Below are 14983 nucleotides of genomic sequence, written 5' to 3' on the forward strand. Positions count from 1 at the left end.
AAAAGGTATTACATAAGGCCAAATCCTGCAACCAGTCTACCTATTTACATGGAGTGCAGGTTTACATTAATCATGTAGCATGTTGTAATTTGCCAGATTGCTGGACATAAAATCGAAACGTAATGTTGCACACAATACATTTTAACCAGAATAGCTGGTTGGTGTCGTCCACTCCCCTATGTTTTTATTTTGAACTGTCCTTCACCTGTTTGTGTAGTACACACAACTAACTTCGTTCGCTCCTTTGCAGTTGGTGCCTGAGTACGCCAGTGGCTACAATGTGTCTGTGATTATAAAAAGAAAATAAAAAAAAGAAATATGGGAGGAGCGTGTTGTGACGTCTCTCTCAATTCACCCTGCAGCAAAAAAATCTTCAGTGCACAGAGCTATTCAGATGATTCACAGCGATTGTTCTGCGCCTTCATAGTTCTCATTTTAGCTATGCACGCTGAAATAAAATGCACCAAGAATGGAAGGATGCATAACGTGGGATCTTTCGCAATCTGACTGTTTTCTTGGGTGAAATCGTTCAAGAAGCTTCCACTAGTAGGCTGCTGCTGATGCACTTTGGATGGCACGTTATTAGGAGGAGCCCTTGTTTTTCATAGCACTAGCATTGCTTTGCGACTTCAAATAATATACTGTTGTTATAGATTTCCATGAAAAAAAAAAAATAATCTCTGCAAAGTTTTACTTGAAACGCGTCTCATTTGGCAAACACGGTAGTGACATCCAAAAGGGGAATTAAAAAAAAAAAAGGATTTGTGATTTCTAGTATTAATAAGTATAACAATTCAGTCTTGGGAGCTGTTGAACCGACTAAACGTCCAGTTAATCGAGGGGAAGCGAACCAACCTAGGAGGACTTCTTAGGAGTCGCATCGTAGCCTTCCGATCTCTGGAATCAATCATGTCATCTCAAACCAAATACAAGAAGGACAAGGAGATCACAACAGAGTACGAGACTCAAGTGAAAGGTTGGTTGTGTTTAATAGCGCTGTATGATCGTTCTTTTCCCCCCCTATCTCTCCAGCACGCTTGCTCTTATTGTGAAAATGCAAGAGTAGGTAACCTGTAGTTTGAAGTAGGACAGTGCAGACTCTACAAATGGTCTGTGCCGCTGTATGGTATGGTAAAGCTGCATTGCAGCGGTGTGAAGTGGAATAATGAGGTTGACTCGGGAATGTCATTTCCATGGAAGTGTACGCCCGCTGAACGTGTTGACAGTTGCATGTCGTTCATAAGGTACCGTACTTAGATCGCTCAGCCTTCATGCTCTAAGGAGAACCTTTGATAGGAGATCTGTGACTCATTCTGTCTCAGTTACATATATAGACTTGCCCATTTGGTGAATGATTTGCTGAACTATTATTTTGGAAACATATGCCAGTGTTATGTTAAGAAAACTGTGGTTGGCAATATGTTACTGTAGTAGAAAACACTACTCGTTATCAGTAAAACGTTCCCTCCTTCCAGAAACACCTCAAATGCTCCCAATTGTCAAATATAGGTGCTTATTAAAGTACACTGTTAGCATCAGTAATTTCAATTGTTACTAGACAGTTTGACTGCCTGCTAGTCTGGATGCTGATCATCATTTTTTCACCTCTAATGTGTGGGTCTGTCTTGTTGCTGCTTGTTTTGTGTCATTTCAATGAGTAGCATTGTGCTGCTTTGTTGCTGGGGAGAATGGTTGTTGCGGTGTCGATCAGTTTCTATCAGAGGTTCAGCACACAGACAGATGGGTGGATCTGAAAGGGGGCTTTGTAATTGTGTTCCATTGTTTATGCTTTAAGCCTTTGTAGTTGCCAACAAGAATGATGGAATACAATAATCACAACAAAAGCAGCATTTTAATACAAACTTTCCCCTGTCTGAGAAGATTGGTCTTGTTTTTTTTTTTAACATACTTAACTAAATTATAGCAGTGTATGTTATTTTTCAAGGACCCCCCCCCCCCCCCCTTGTAAAATTCTAGTATTAAGTGAACCAGAGGGAAAAGTACAACTATTGTACTGCAGTGTTATTTAAATAAACTTCTGTATTGTGCAATGTTTGGGCTACAGTAACTTTGTACAGAAGTACATGTTACAGTACTCCTTAGTGCCTTATAGCCATGGAGATTCCCTTCAAAGATTCAGAATCTGTAATTGTGGGAAGATATACACAATATAATACATGGGCCACATTTAATCCCACGCAGGAGCATCCTTCTTGAAAGAGGGTGCATGTCAAAGAGGTACAGGAGCTCTAGAAATCCATCAGCAAAGAGGACAGATATGACCATCAGGATTAAGGGCACGATCACTCTTGCTTTGCTGTGCTGCCAGTGGCGGGCCCCTCATGAGAAATGACAGCCACCCTTTAGAGGCACCATACAGCCTAAGGGTTACAGCATGGATATAAACTGTGGTGGTAGCCAGTTGAGTTATGATCAGTTCATCAAGCAGTCAGCACACCCTATTGACTAGGAGAACCAGTTATTAATAAGAAAATCCCAAATTGAAATATTTAAATGATAATTATGACAATATTATACTTTCAGAACACAATCCCCTTTACTTACTTGCAGAGTCCTTTACACAGAGGTGGTAATGCTATTGTCTCTTAATAAATGTACTCTGAACTGTCTTATATTGCATGCAGAAGGCGCAGAAAAAGATTGAATTGATTTGAATGTCATGCTGGGATGGAACAAATGACAGGAAAACTCCAGTTCGCAAGTGGGATTGTCGCTGTGCAGATTATTGAAAGGGACATTAATGCATTTTTAAAAACATGCAATACAAAATGTGATACATGAGCTTATACATTTTTGCTGGCTTTTTCTGACCATTGACCTCCTGGATAACTGTATTGTTTTAATTCATGAATCTAATCTCTTCATACACACTGAGATCCAATACCCTACTCGTTCACTGTAGAGGGAGGACACCCATTCCTGTTGTTTGTGTAGCACAACAGCAGTAGGTTGTCAGATGTGCAAACAGCCTCATTTGGAAGACCCCTTGTATTGCACATATAAGCATCTGGTTAGAATAGTCACATTTCCATTTCAGAGCCCCCCCCCCCCCCCCCCCGAGACTGCTAGCACTTAAGCTGAAATGGTTCCAAGGTCTGTTAACTTGCTCAACCATAAGAGATATATGTCCATATAGAAACGATTCCAGAGCGGGAAAAATGAGATGGCAATGGAAACCAGGTCAGTTTTTTTACACAGATAAAAAGCTGCCTGAGGTATGCCAATAAAGGCAGGTCAAGGGAGGAAAGCAGAAGTCAGGTCTGGTTAATCTGGTTATTGTCTTGTTTCAGTGGAGGCTTAATTGTATTTAGTAGAAATGGAAAGCTAATGAACATGAAACAAGTCAATAATACGTGCAATACATATCAGTTCAATCCAAGCCATTCTTCTTGATACTTGGGGGATGTATAATGAAGAAACCTTGGTCTACAATATTTGTACTTAAGACAACGGGTGATAATATAATGCACTGTTACCGTAGAATTAACTATTTGCACACCATTTGATACTTTTATAAGGTTACTCCTTTGAAATCTATTTAAAACTCAGTACCTACTGCAGATACCCTTGGGTGCTACCCAAAAATAGTATAAACATAAATGTACATAGCCTTGAGTAATTGTGACCTTTGATCTGGTTTATAAGTGGCCAATACATATTTCATGCATTATCTGAAGTAATATTTCCTTTAGCGTTGGCTCAGCTGGCAGTCTGGGATCGCTGACTGCTTAATTCAGGAATTCCAGCCAAGCAGCTGAGGAGAAGTTGAGGTAATAATACCCCTTTTAATAACCCTGGATCCCAGCAATGAGAAGTATATGCATAGAATGTGGAAAAACAGTTCATATGTTTTTTGGGGTTTTTTTTTTACAACTGTGAACAGCACAGAGTTATTAAAAAATAAATTTCCAGTGAGGTCTCGGATATTCCCTGTGTTACAGGGCTTTACAGGTTTGTAAACCCCCCCCCCAAAAACTGATATTGTCTGTAACAGTACAATGAGAGCCTATTTCATTTTAGTAAAGCACTTGGGTCTTTAATTAATTTGAAGATATGCAAATACATATATAAAGATATTCATCTACAGTGTATGAGTTCTTTGTTTTAGTGGTGTTTCCTGCATATGCAATATATGCTGTTATCTGTGGTTGATGGAATTTTCCATGGGCTTTAAGAGGTTTTTGTATATTCATTTTCCATTGGTCCTTAGGCTGGTATATGGAAGAAGACAAACTTGGCTGTGTTAAATAAAGCCAGTTTCTGTTTTTTTCTTTATTTAACCTGGTTACATTTCTCAGCTTTTACATTTGCTTGCAATCATGCAGGAAGCACTATTAACACGCAGGAAAGTAGCACTTGCTAATCTTTCAATTGTATCATATGTATCAATCATCTCTGTGGTTTAACAGAGCATATTAAAGATGTTATATCGCCTCACTGTCATATGTGTCTACTATTTAACTGCAGTGGAATAATACATTATGTAGATAGTAGAAACCACGGCTGAGTTTAAAGACAAGCTATTACTACGACTGACTTTTTGCATTTCCCAGCTACTTGTACTTCTTGCAGATGGCTGTTGTGTTATACAAACCAAATTTTACAAAAAACTGCAAGCAGTGTGGTTTGTAAGTAAATGTGTCCGTCATGAAGTGCTACCCTTCACCAAGTATTGAGACTGATAAATAAACGCAAAATAACTGGGGATGGAACATTTTTAGCACATTGTTATTCACTTACTACCAATGGAGAATAACTAGATGGAGCGTTTGTTTTTCATTACCTCAAGGGAATGCTTTTTCCGCATTGGTGACTGTCATGATTGGTACAACGTTGCACTATATTGTGCTGCATCTGATTTACTGGATGACACTTCAATTCAATTATGCAGACTGACTGGAGTGGGAAGCCTTCCTGGGTATCCCTCCTTGGACAGATGGGAGTTTGTTATGGGATAAGCAGCTTGAGAGGAGCCAGACTAAATCTGACCCCCTGCAATGCCCAACACTGAAGCATTTAAATATCAAGAGCAGTTGTGTGTTGCTCAAATCACTGTAAAGGTCACATTTATTTATTTATTTAAATGTAACTTTATATTGACCCACATATAAACTTTATATGTGTGTTTTTCTGAGGGTTACAAATTAGGGTTAAAACATTTGTATGCGCACAGTAATGGCGAGATCTGATATCAAAGTTAAAAGCATTGTGTTCTGTTTTCCCTCGATACAAGATATCAACTTGACATTAAAATCTCCCTTTGAAATATTTATTCATTTTTGAATGTATTAAAATATTTGGCCAATCAATTAAATGTGCATTTTTTTCTGTTACAGATACATAGACAATTTCACCTTCCCTGTAAAAAAAGGCATACTATAAATCTCCACAGTAAAGTGATATAAATTGTGTATGAGGACATGATACAGTCAGCCTTGATGGAGGATGCTGTAGCTTTAGGGACTGGACTATGTGGAAAGGGATCTTAACACGACAGAGCATCTATGCAGACGTGCTCAGGGCAAAGTCTCTTTCCGTTTTCTTTTCTTCGGGTGTAAGAATAATACAGTACTTTGTTTCTGCTTCTTCATACGCTGTAAAATGCGGTTCAACTTTAGAGACTCAAGATGAAATCGCAATAATACTAAATGTTGCAAGCCATCGCGAAAGTCCCTGACCACAGCTTTACAAGTGCAAGATAAAACTGTGCCTGCTTCTTCAATGTGCAAAGTATCTGAGGCTTTATTAGAACTCCACATGGCAGTTTCAAACCACATCAATGCAACGCTGTATACAAATTTAATAAAAAGACCTCAGTATAAAGAAACACTGTACAATTGAATTATGTTAAAAAATGGACTGGGAGTGGACTAAATAATATTTGCTGAATTAGAAGAAGATGGATATAAAAAAAAGTTGTGTACTGGGCATGAAAACCAACATTTATTTGCATTCAAGTCTCTTAGTGAATTTGTGATTTATTTGCTCATCAAATCAATTGATATACCAGACACACAACATTTTAAGAGATCCATTCTTGAGGTGAAATAGCAGCAAAGAATGCAGTAAAATACCGCCCACTTTGGGTATGTTAATGTACTTGGAGTGGAAATAAAAGACTAGTACAGTATTCTTATTCAAATATTTGAAAAAGGAAACATGGCTTTAGAGTCAGATGGCCAGTGTGATAGTTCACAAATCTACCTTACTAATATTGTAATTGTTAAGATTGGCCAGGATTAGGATATCTTAAAGGATTTGTCCTGTTGCTTCTATAGCATATATCTAAAATATTAGTTGTCAGTAACTTTTTTGTAGTAGTATGGGTGATGGGTATTAAAGTGACAATATCGTGGGTGTTATATACTTATTGGGACCTTGTATCACCATCTTTCGTTTGGAAAATCTGTGTTCATATCTAGGTCAACTCACCTCCATTCTCTTTATGTGCATTGTGCATTTCCACGACAAAGGCTAGAATTAGTCACAAGTGGATGTTGTTCCAAGGTTAAATGGGTTTTCCTACTAAATAAAACAATAAAGCAAAACCATGTTAAAGGTAAAAGTATTATTATTATTATTATTATTATTATTATTATTATTATTATTACATTTTCTATAGAGAAAATACATTATAACAAATGACAGTTGGATTATTGGTCTCTGGCTTCTTCCAAGGGTTTTGGAAAGCATGTTGGTGTTTAAGGAAAGGTTGTTCGTTTGACTGCAGTAAATATGACTTTCACTATATTTACACGTCTGTCGCAAAATATAGGTGTTTAGCAAAGCAAGTGAAACTGGGTTAAAGTAAACATCAGCTAAATTTTATGAAATCAGGTTGGAAATGTATTTTCCCTGTAAACGTGTTACTATTCAGTTATGTAAAGGCTTCTTCTAGAACTGGCAAGATAACTCTGTATGTTGTACCCAAATCTGTTTAGTTTCTGTGCCAGTAGAATATATTGCCTGTTAACCCACGTAAACAATGTTTTCTTTCAAGTGAATTGAACATTAGCATACAGCACAGCAATTTCAAAGCATCTGCTTGAGGTTATTATAGAAATTACCTTTGGAAAACCTATTAGGGGCCAAGTTTCCTAGTTGTTGTGACTTTAAACAACTGTCAAATTTTCAGTCATGTTTCTTCATTTCTTGTTTTCTTTTACTGAAGGTTAATTGGAGAGGTAATCAGAACAGGATGCCATGTGGAGGGAAAGAAAAAAGGGTTGATTTTAATTAATTAATCTTCACTTGAGCTAATCAAACGTGATTATCCAAGTTGAAAGAAATCTGAGACTTGAGTTGGAAATGCTGAATTCACTTAAATCAATTGCATTTGTTTGAATAATAATAATAATAATAATAATAATAATAATAATAATAATAATAATAATAACATATCAGGAGAAAATGTAATTTTGGAAACAGGTTTGAACTTTATTGTATGATGAGTGTGAAAACACACTCTTCGTACAATCGCCAAAACTTCTTATTTATTTTCATCGGAATATACTGTACAGTTACGACTTTGGTTCAATAACGAGAGTCTTAAGTTTTCCTAGTACTGCATACATGACCTAAAAGGTAGTTGACATCTCATATTATCAGACAATGTGGTCTGTTTCAATTATATAAACAGTGCCAGGTCTTAATATAGTTTCTTTTTCTCTACTGTACTGTGTTGTGTAATTTACTAACCCCTCTGCTTTGCATCACCTGTGGCTCAACTTGTGCAATGTGGAAACTAGTCAAGTGTGTCATCTTATAGCAGTGCTTAGAAATACAGAAACTACACCATTTAAACATTCAACTTTGCTATCATAGGAAAGCAATGCAACTTGGTGAGTTTAGAAGTGATCCTTCAGCTGTTTGACCTGAGATGCTTTCAAGTACTGAGTTAACCTCCTTGAACAGTGCATGTGACTGTTGAAATACATGTTTTACTTAATGCTGGAAGACATCCACCTCCACTCACAAATCTTGAATCTGTTTGAGTGCAGATTCACTGCTGACTGAATATTTATATCCCTTCCATATTTCTTTCAATGGTTTAAGGACAATTATGCCTTGAGTGTGCATGATGACAGAATTCAGCATTTATTAAACGGTTTTTGTTTGTTGGGCCAGTTACACTATGTGGCATGCATAGAGCATTTTAAAAAGATAATCAGATTAATTTTTTTTTTACATTTCTCGTATACATGTATGCATGCAATTGATTCCACTTACTGTAGGCCCTTATACATGTTTTATGCACAGTAATGTTGTAGTTTTACCATGCTTTTACCATTCTAGTACTATTCATTTGCCATCATTTACAAGTTTTAATATCCTTTACTATATACCACACTGTGCTTTACCATGCTTGCATATGCTTTACCAGCTTTCACTTTGCTTTACTATACTTGGTTATGCTTTTTAACAGTACATTTATATAAGGGTGGCCCATGGTAAATAACATAGGTTTGCCCCTGTCTATTATTGTATATACTGTACAGTTTTTATAACACAGAAAACTTTATAACACAGAAAACTGGACATGGTCTACTTGACCACTGGTTGGACCTTTGTAATGCTGTGCTGCTGTACCTAATGTATTCATGTATTGTTTCCACCCTGTAAATGTTATTACGTCTTTAATTCCTTGTCTGTTCAAGTACTCCAATGTGTTCCATGTACTTTGATATTAAAATATCGTATTTTCACGTTTTCTGTTGCCGTTGGTCATTGGTCCATATTCCATGCACAGTTTCCCTAGCAAAGATGGATGAAAAAAACATTTACAGGGTTTAAAGAATCCTCTTAAAATAGAAGCATGGTTTTACAAGGAAACATGTTGTCTGTGTAAAAAAAATGTCATAATTCAGCAATATATGAGGCTATGTTATTAATCTAAATAGTGTGTAGTTTAGAAGCACGATCCTAAAGCCCATTATTTACTTTAAGAATGTGTTATAGTTATTTAGATTTCCATTACAACTTGGCAATCTATTAATAATCACAATTTAGTTAAATGGTAACAAAACTGCTTGTTTGCAGTTTCTTGCTGTTAACCTGTGTTAATACTGTGGGACACCCTGCAATGGCTTTGAGGCAATTAATCTTTTTAGTGATGCTAAAAAAAAAATAAAAAAAAACATAAGACCTGAGCAACTCATTTTTTATCCAACCTCACCCCAATACTTGTTTACTCAGAAGCATTACTGTTGCCGCGACAATACCAGTTCATCTTTCCAGGAGCTTTTAAGCTCTGATTCTGAAGCTTGATTCTTAAGCTAATTAAAATTGCATCTCGTATCAGTTCAAGCTTGTCTGCCTTTGCAGGCATGAGTTGACTGATCTGTTGTTTTGCTGACTATAAACCCTTTAGTGCATGCAAGCCTCAATTATGTTGTTTGCATACAGTGCATATATGGGTTTAGCAAACATTTAATAAAACATGCATGTCTAAGCAGACCGGGTCGCTAAAAAATTATGAAGGGGGAAGGGTGTGCCAAACCAACTGAATGCTTATCATTTTCATTTTGATAGAACAGAGTACATAGAAAGCTGTAAACATTCTGGGCCTGAGCTTTATAGTCAACCAGTTGTTTTATTTTCACAATTACTGCAGAAATGATCATATTTTGCCAAGTAAACCAGAAGTATTTTATATTTCTGGAAAATAGTCAATGTGATTTTAAGTTGCTAACTGCACTAGAATAATTCCAATAAAACCGAAATGTTAATTTGAGCTGAATGCAACTACCATGGCTAAATGATATGCATTAAATGCACAGGGGTTGAATTATTTCAACCTGTTTCAATATACTGTGATTCTCTTGAACGTGGGGTGTCACAGTATTGCACATAAAAATGAATGTAGATCACTCTGAAGAAATGAGGCCCTCCGCCACATGTGTTCAGCAGTTCTTCTAGTGTTTTCAAACTGTTCAGAGAAAAGACATGATTTGCATTTAAATAGAGAAATGCTAAGCAGAATAAAACCGAGGAGCCTCAGAAACCATCAGTTTTAATGTGCGGAATGGAAGTTCAAAATGGAAGTTCTCAAAACAAGACTAAACTGGCCTCACTCAAATGGACTGCAGGCAGCAAGGGGCAGATATTAAAACCTGAGTTCCAAGTTGCACAAATCTGCATTCTTTTATCGCCACCGTTCAAAATTCACAGAGGATTTTGGCAAAGCTTTCCAAACTGTACATGTGCAGTCTCTTTAATCCGATGAGCAGAGCCGGCAGTAATTACTGTAGGAATCCCACATGGATAAGCAGCTCGTCAGAACATATGATCATATACACACTAACAGGATGACAGTGGTATACTGTACATTGAGGCAGTTATCTGTTTTCACAGGCTGTGTATTCAGTTTTATAACAGCCAGTAAATGGATTTATACTGACGTTCTTCTGCTTTCTAATCAAAATTAGCTGAATAAAGTATTTGGAAATATACAAATCTCAGAGCCTAAATCATTCTGTATCCTGGCCATGTGTTTCCGTTTGCATCAGGAGGTTGTCTCTTTATTAGATTTGTCCATTATTTATCTTCCGCCTGCTCTCTGAGTCTCACTGCCCTGCTGGGCTTGGTAGGGAGACAGCAGGTTGCTTGTCCTGTTGGCTGCCTTCCATTAGAGGCCTGGAAAGAGTGGGCTCTTGGGAGAGTTCTGGATGCCAGTTTTTCATATTTTCCTGTTGTGAAGTTGCTTAATTACATAGATTAAAATAAATGAATAAATGAATATTGGATGGATAGATTCATTTATCATTTATCATTTTTTTTGTCTTGCTTCTAGCATATTTAGCAATTAGTGAATGATTTGTGTACCTCTGCTTCCAGATACTAAGTTTTATTTTCAGTGTTGGATAACATATCACTATGTAGGTTTATTGGCATTTTAAAGTTAATTCTCAACACAGGTTTTTCACTGCCTCTGCTAATATTGCCTGTCCAAAGAAGAAAAAAAGACGGGGAAGCTCAAGTAACAAAACCAAGCAAATGTTCAACAAGCTCTACCATAATTCAACTCATGGTGCCACTGTGACAGCTGAAGAGGACAATAGTAGCATTGTTGCTAATGACATTTATTTGTTAATGAAAATTGTGTTTGATGAATGTATTTTGGTACTTTAGAAGTCTTGGATACAGAAACTAGTACATTGCATTTAATGCTTTATACAGGAGGCCTAAAAATGTGTTTTTTATTCTGTATCCAATTGCGTTTCAGCAGATATTCTAAAATTGTGAGGCCATCTGTGTGTCTGAACAAATCACCATCAAAGTATATTGTTATGGGCTTCTCTTCCCCGGCACACTGCACAGTGCACACAACCTCGCCACTTCTGTTTCTTTAATTTGAGGCAATTGACGTTAACTTGATAGTCATTTGCAATGTGTGTCAAACATATCTGACACGTGTGGATGGCTATACTGCCAAAAATGTGTCAGATGTATTGATAATAGTGATATTCACATTTTTAAATGACCAAACAATATATATTTAGTTCTCTAAACATGTCCAGTAAAATGGAATAAAGCTCATGTGCCACATGCTGGAAAAACGTGAGTCGCTCTGCGCTGTCAGGGAGTTATCCAATGTTTGGCATATTGTTCTTGCCTCTACACCTGTAAGGTTGAATATCCAGTGTTGCCTTGTGTGTAAAACTCCTGCAGTTTAAGCCTTGTGGAGCAGGACCAAACCAAACAAACAATCTCAGACATTTTGGCTGATATTGAATTTTCGACGGTGCTGGATATTTGCAGATGCCAAATGCACTTATTGAAGCTGAAGTATGATTTTATAAAAATGTTTTCTTTTTTAACCTTTACACAAGCTGTTAAAAGTGCCCATGTGCAAAATAAAACATACACATTTAAGTTAGGTATTGTTATTTTTTACTTGTCAAATCACTACACTCATTTGTTGAGGGATTAACAGAAACAAAAGATTGTATTAGAGGAAGTTTCTGAACCTTCCTACAGGGAGATTATATAATGCAAATGAAAATGTTAATTTCAATCGGATGAAAAATCGATTTATTTATAATTTTTTTTTATGGAGACCATTTACTGAATTGCATTTCTGTCTCGGATTTTCAGACCAAGATGTAAACTACTCACTACACAGTTTTATTTCATGAACGCACTGGAAATATTTTCAGACATAAATTGTTTCCTAATTCTTTATATATGGACTTCAAACCAGCAGTGTTCTGCTTTAAAATAATAATCCATAACATGCTGTTTTTTTTTTCTTTCTCCTGAGGCATTAGCATGAAAGAAAGACCTTTTCTCCTTGATGAAAGCTTGTATCTGGAAGTGTGCCAGACTTGTGTTCATTTTGATTTTATCAGGTAGCGAGAGGACCCCTTTGAAATCCAAATAATTGGTTGGGGGGTGGTGGGAGGGGGGTGGCTGAAACGTTATTTTTTACAAGGGGTCTGCCCCCAATTAGAGGTCTTCGTCATTTGTTGTAGCATTTGTAACTGGTCTCTACCTGTTTAATGTTCTCTTTAAGTATATTGTTATGATAACTAGCTCTAATTGTGTTATCAGCATAAGTTAAGTCTAAATGTAATGTATCAAATTACATAAATACAACTTGGGTTCTGATTTTTTCAAAGAAACATTTATTTGGTAGTAAATGGGTTTACAATTCTGAAGTTTAAAAAGCAACACTTTTAATGTTTAATAACAATTCCTTTATATGGCTGACATACAAAGGATACAGTATACAAGTTTGCCATATTGGCAATACAAAACAATGCGATTTAAGTCAGCATCTTCCCTACAAATGCATCTTACACAGCAGTTAAGCCAGTGCAAACACAGATACATTTTAAGACGTGATTTGAAATGTTGTACAGAATTACATTTGTTTTATCTTTTCAAGTATGGCACAGTTCCCCTGTAACACTGTTTGGGGGAAGTAGTTAAAAAGCACATACAGTATATTGCAAATTACAATTTAATTATCTTGGCAGTGAGCTAATTTAGTTGGGTTATGATTAACTTTAACATGTAAAACACAATGCATTGTGGTTTTAGGTGTTTTGTTCTTTTCACTCGCTGTTTAGGTGAAAACCCATTCTCAGATTTGTTTTATTAAATGTAGTCAAAGGAAAGTTTAATTTCTTCTGAATTTCTATTAATGGATGCAGTCTGTTGTACTACAGGATGTACTGCATGAACACCAGACAGAAGATTACGAAAAAGCCTGTCTCAGGAAGTCACCATAACATCATTTCAAAGATCGCAGCTTAGCATTGTAAGATGTAAAGTGTAGTGTGGGAGGATTGACTGTTTGGACCAATAGGAGCCGCCCTCGTTTGGGGCGCGACCTCCGACTTCGGTCAGAGGTCACCAAGGCCGGATCATGGAGGACCACCGACCCCCAGAAGGGAGATACAGTTGTAAAGGAGGCAGTGGGAAGGGGGAGGAGAAAGGCTTGCAGAACAAGTATTGGAAGGCGAGCCTGGACTATACAGGTTAAGGAACCAATAGGATTAGCATAGCAAGCTGAGCCTCGCTCCTAGAACTATGCAAGCCTCTATATAAAAATGCCTGAATGAGCCAAATCGTGAACTAAAAAAATAGCTCAGGCTTCCTGCCAAAAGTAAGTACTGTACTGTGAGAGGACAGACTCTGTCAGACACTGAAAATAGATTGTCTGGCCAAACACTGGATGACATGGTTTTAAAGGTATCATCCACAGTAATTACAATGCAACAGACACAAAATGTTCAACACAATATCATTTCCAGATCACCAGCCATCCTAATCATATTAAAATATTTTCAGATATTTTTGATATTCAAGGACCTACATGAGTTTCTCATTTGTTCAGTGGATGAAAAGTAAAGCATAGAGAGTTGTAAATGAGCAAGTCTCCAGCCACATTTTAAATAACTCTCCAGCCATGTACAATACAAATAAACAAGGTGATGTAGTTCAATAGTGTTTGATTGTATTATCTAAAAACGAATGCAATTAGACCAAAGGGTTCTTGGTTGTAGTCAGCTGACAAATTCCATAAATACTGTACTTTGTATAACTGATACTTGTATGGTCTCTTTAAATTATCTGACCACTTTAAATGACCTAATGATTTTAACAGCTTTCTAATGATACCAAACACATATTTCAACCCATAAGCAAATAATGTATTTTTTTATTTACCATACATATATATTTTTTTAACATATCAATGGTGTATATGAGACATACTGTAAAAGGTTAATTTTTCTATTTTCTCCAACTATAAAAGGCCATTGGTACAGTCAACCACCATGTATCTCAAAACAAACCTTGTCGCCTACAAATTTCCTTTGCTACATTAATGACTTTCATACTTTACTTGCACCCCCATCTAAGATATTCAGATGGTACATTTTATACATCACAATTCCAGTTTGCATTTTGATAGACATGCACTTAAGTTGTGAAAGGATGTTCTGAATTATAATGGGCTTCAGTGCACCACTGAAGCTCATTAAAATGACAGAACTAGAGTACCATACATTTATTAAAATGATCAAGAAATAAGGTTGCAGAGGTACATTTGAAAATGTATCTGGGTAAATGAATTCATGTAATTATTGAAATGTATTTCACTATGAAAAGCTCAATATAAAAATTGGTGGAAGCAGTGACACATAATCAAACAATTCAATTTTACTTGCACCTGCATCAATTAACATTAGCAATATACACCACTGGATTTCAGATAGTACATAGCAGTTTTAAAGAGTATGATTCAGATTCATGTCAAAGACATCAATCCAAACTGAAGAAGCTAACTGCACAACTTATTAACATTTTATTTTTGACAGGTAGAACTGCCTTTGTTTAGCAACCTTTAGAAAATCTATATCGTAAAGGTATAGTTCTTGAAATTAACAGTAAAAGGTCCCTTTAAAAAACACAAACCACCACCACCCAGAACAATAAAGGATTGTTAAAATGA

The 14983-nt window shown here is 36.4% G+C and overlaps 1 protein-coding gene across 3 annotated transcripts in view; it reads left to right on the forward strand.

Moving 5' to 3' along the window:
* The first annotated feature begins 292 nt into the window (after positions 1-292).
* Positions 293-14983, forward strand: part of LOC117963457 (SLIT-ROBO Rho GTPase-activating protein 3) — an 81644-nt gene continuing 66953 nt past the window's right edge. The window contains exon 1 of one of the 3 annotated variants that reach the window (XM_058988698.1): positions 293-976. In XM_058988698.1, coding sequence (XP_058844681.1) covers positions 910-976 — 67 coding nt within the window. In that variant the 5' untranslated portion in view covers positions 293-909. The remainder of the gene's footprint in view (positions 977-14983) is intronic. The other 2 variants (XM_058988696.1, XM_058988697.1) reach the window with 2 other exon arrangements.

Source organism: Acipenser ruthenus, chromosome 16, assembly GCF_902713425.1.
Source record: "Acipenser ruthenus chromosome 16, fAciRut3.2 maternal haplotype, whole genome shotgun sequence".
Classification (NCBI taxonomy): Eukaryota; Metazoa; Chordata; class Actinopteri; order Acipenseriformes; family Acipenseridae; genus Acipenser; species Acipenser ruthenus.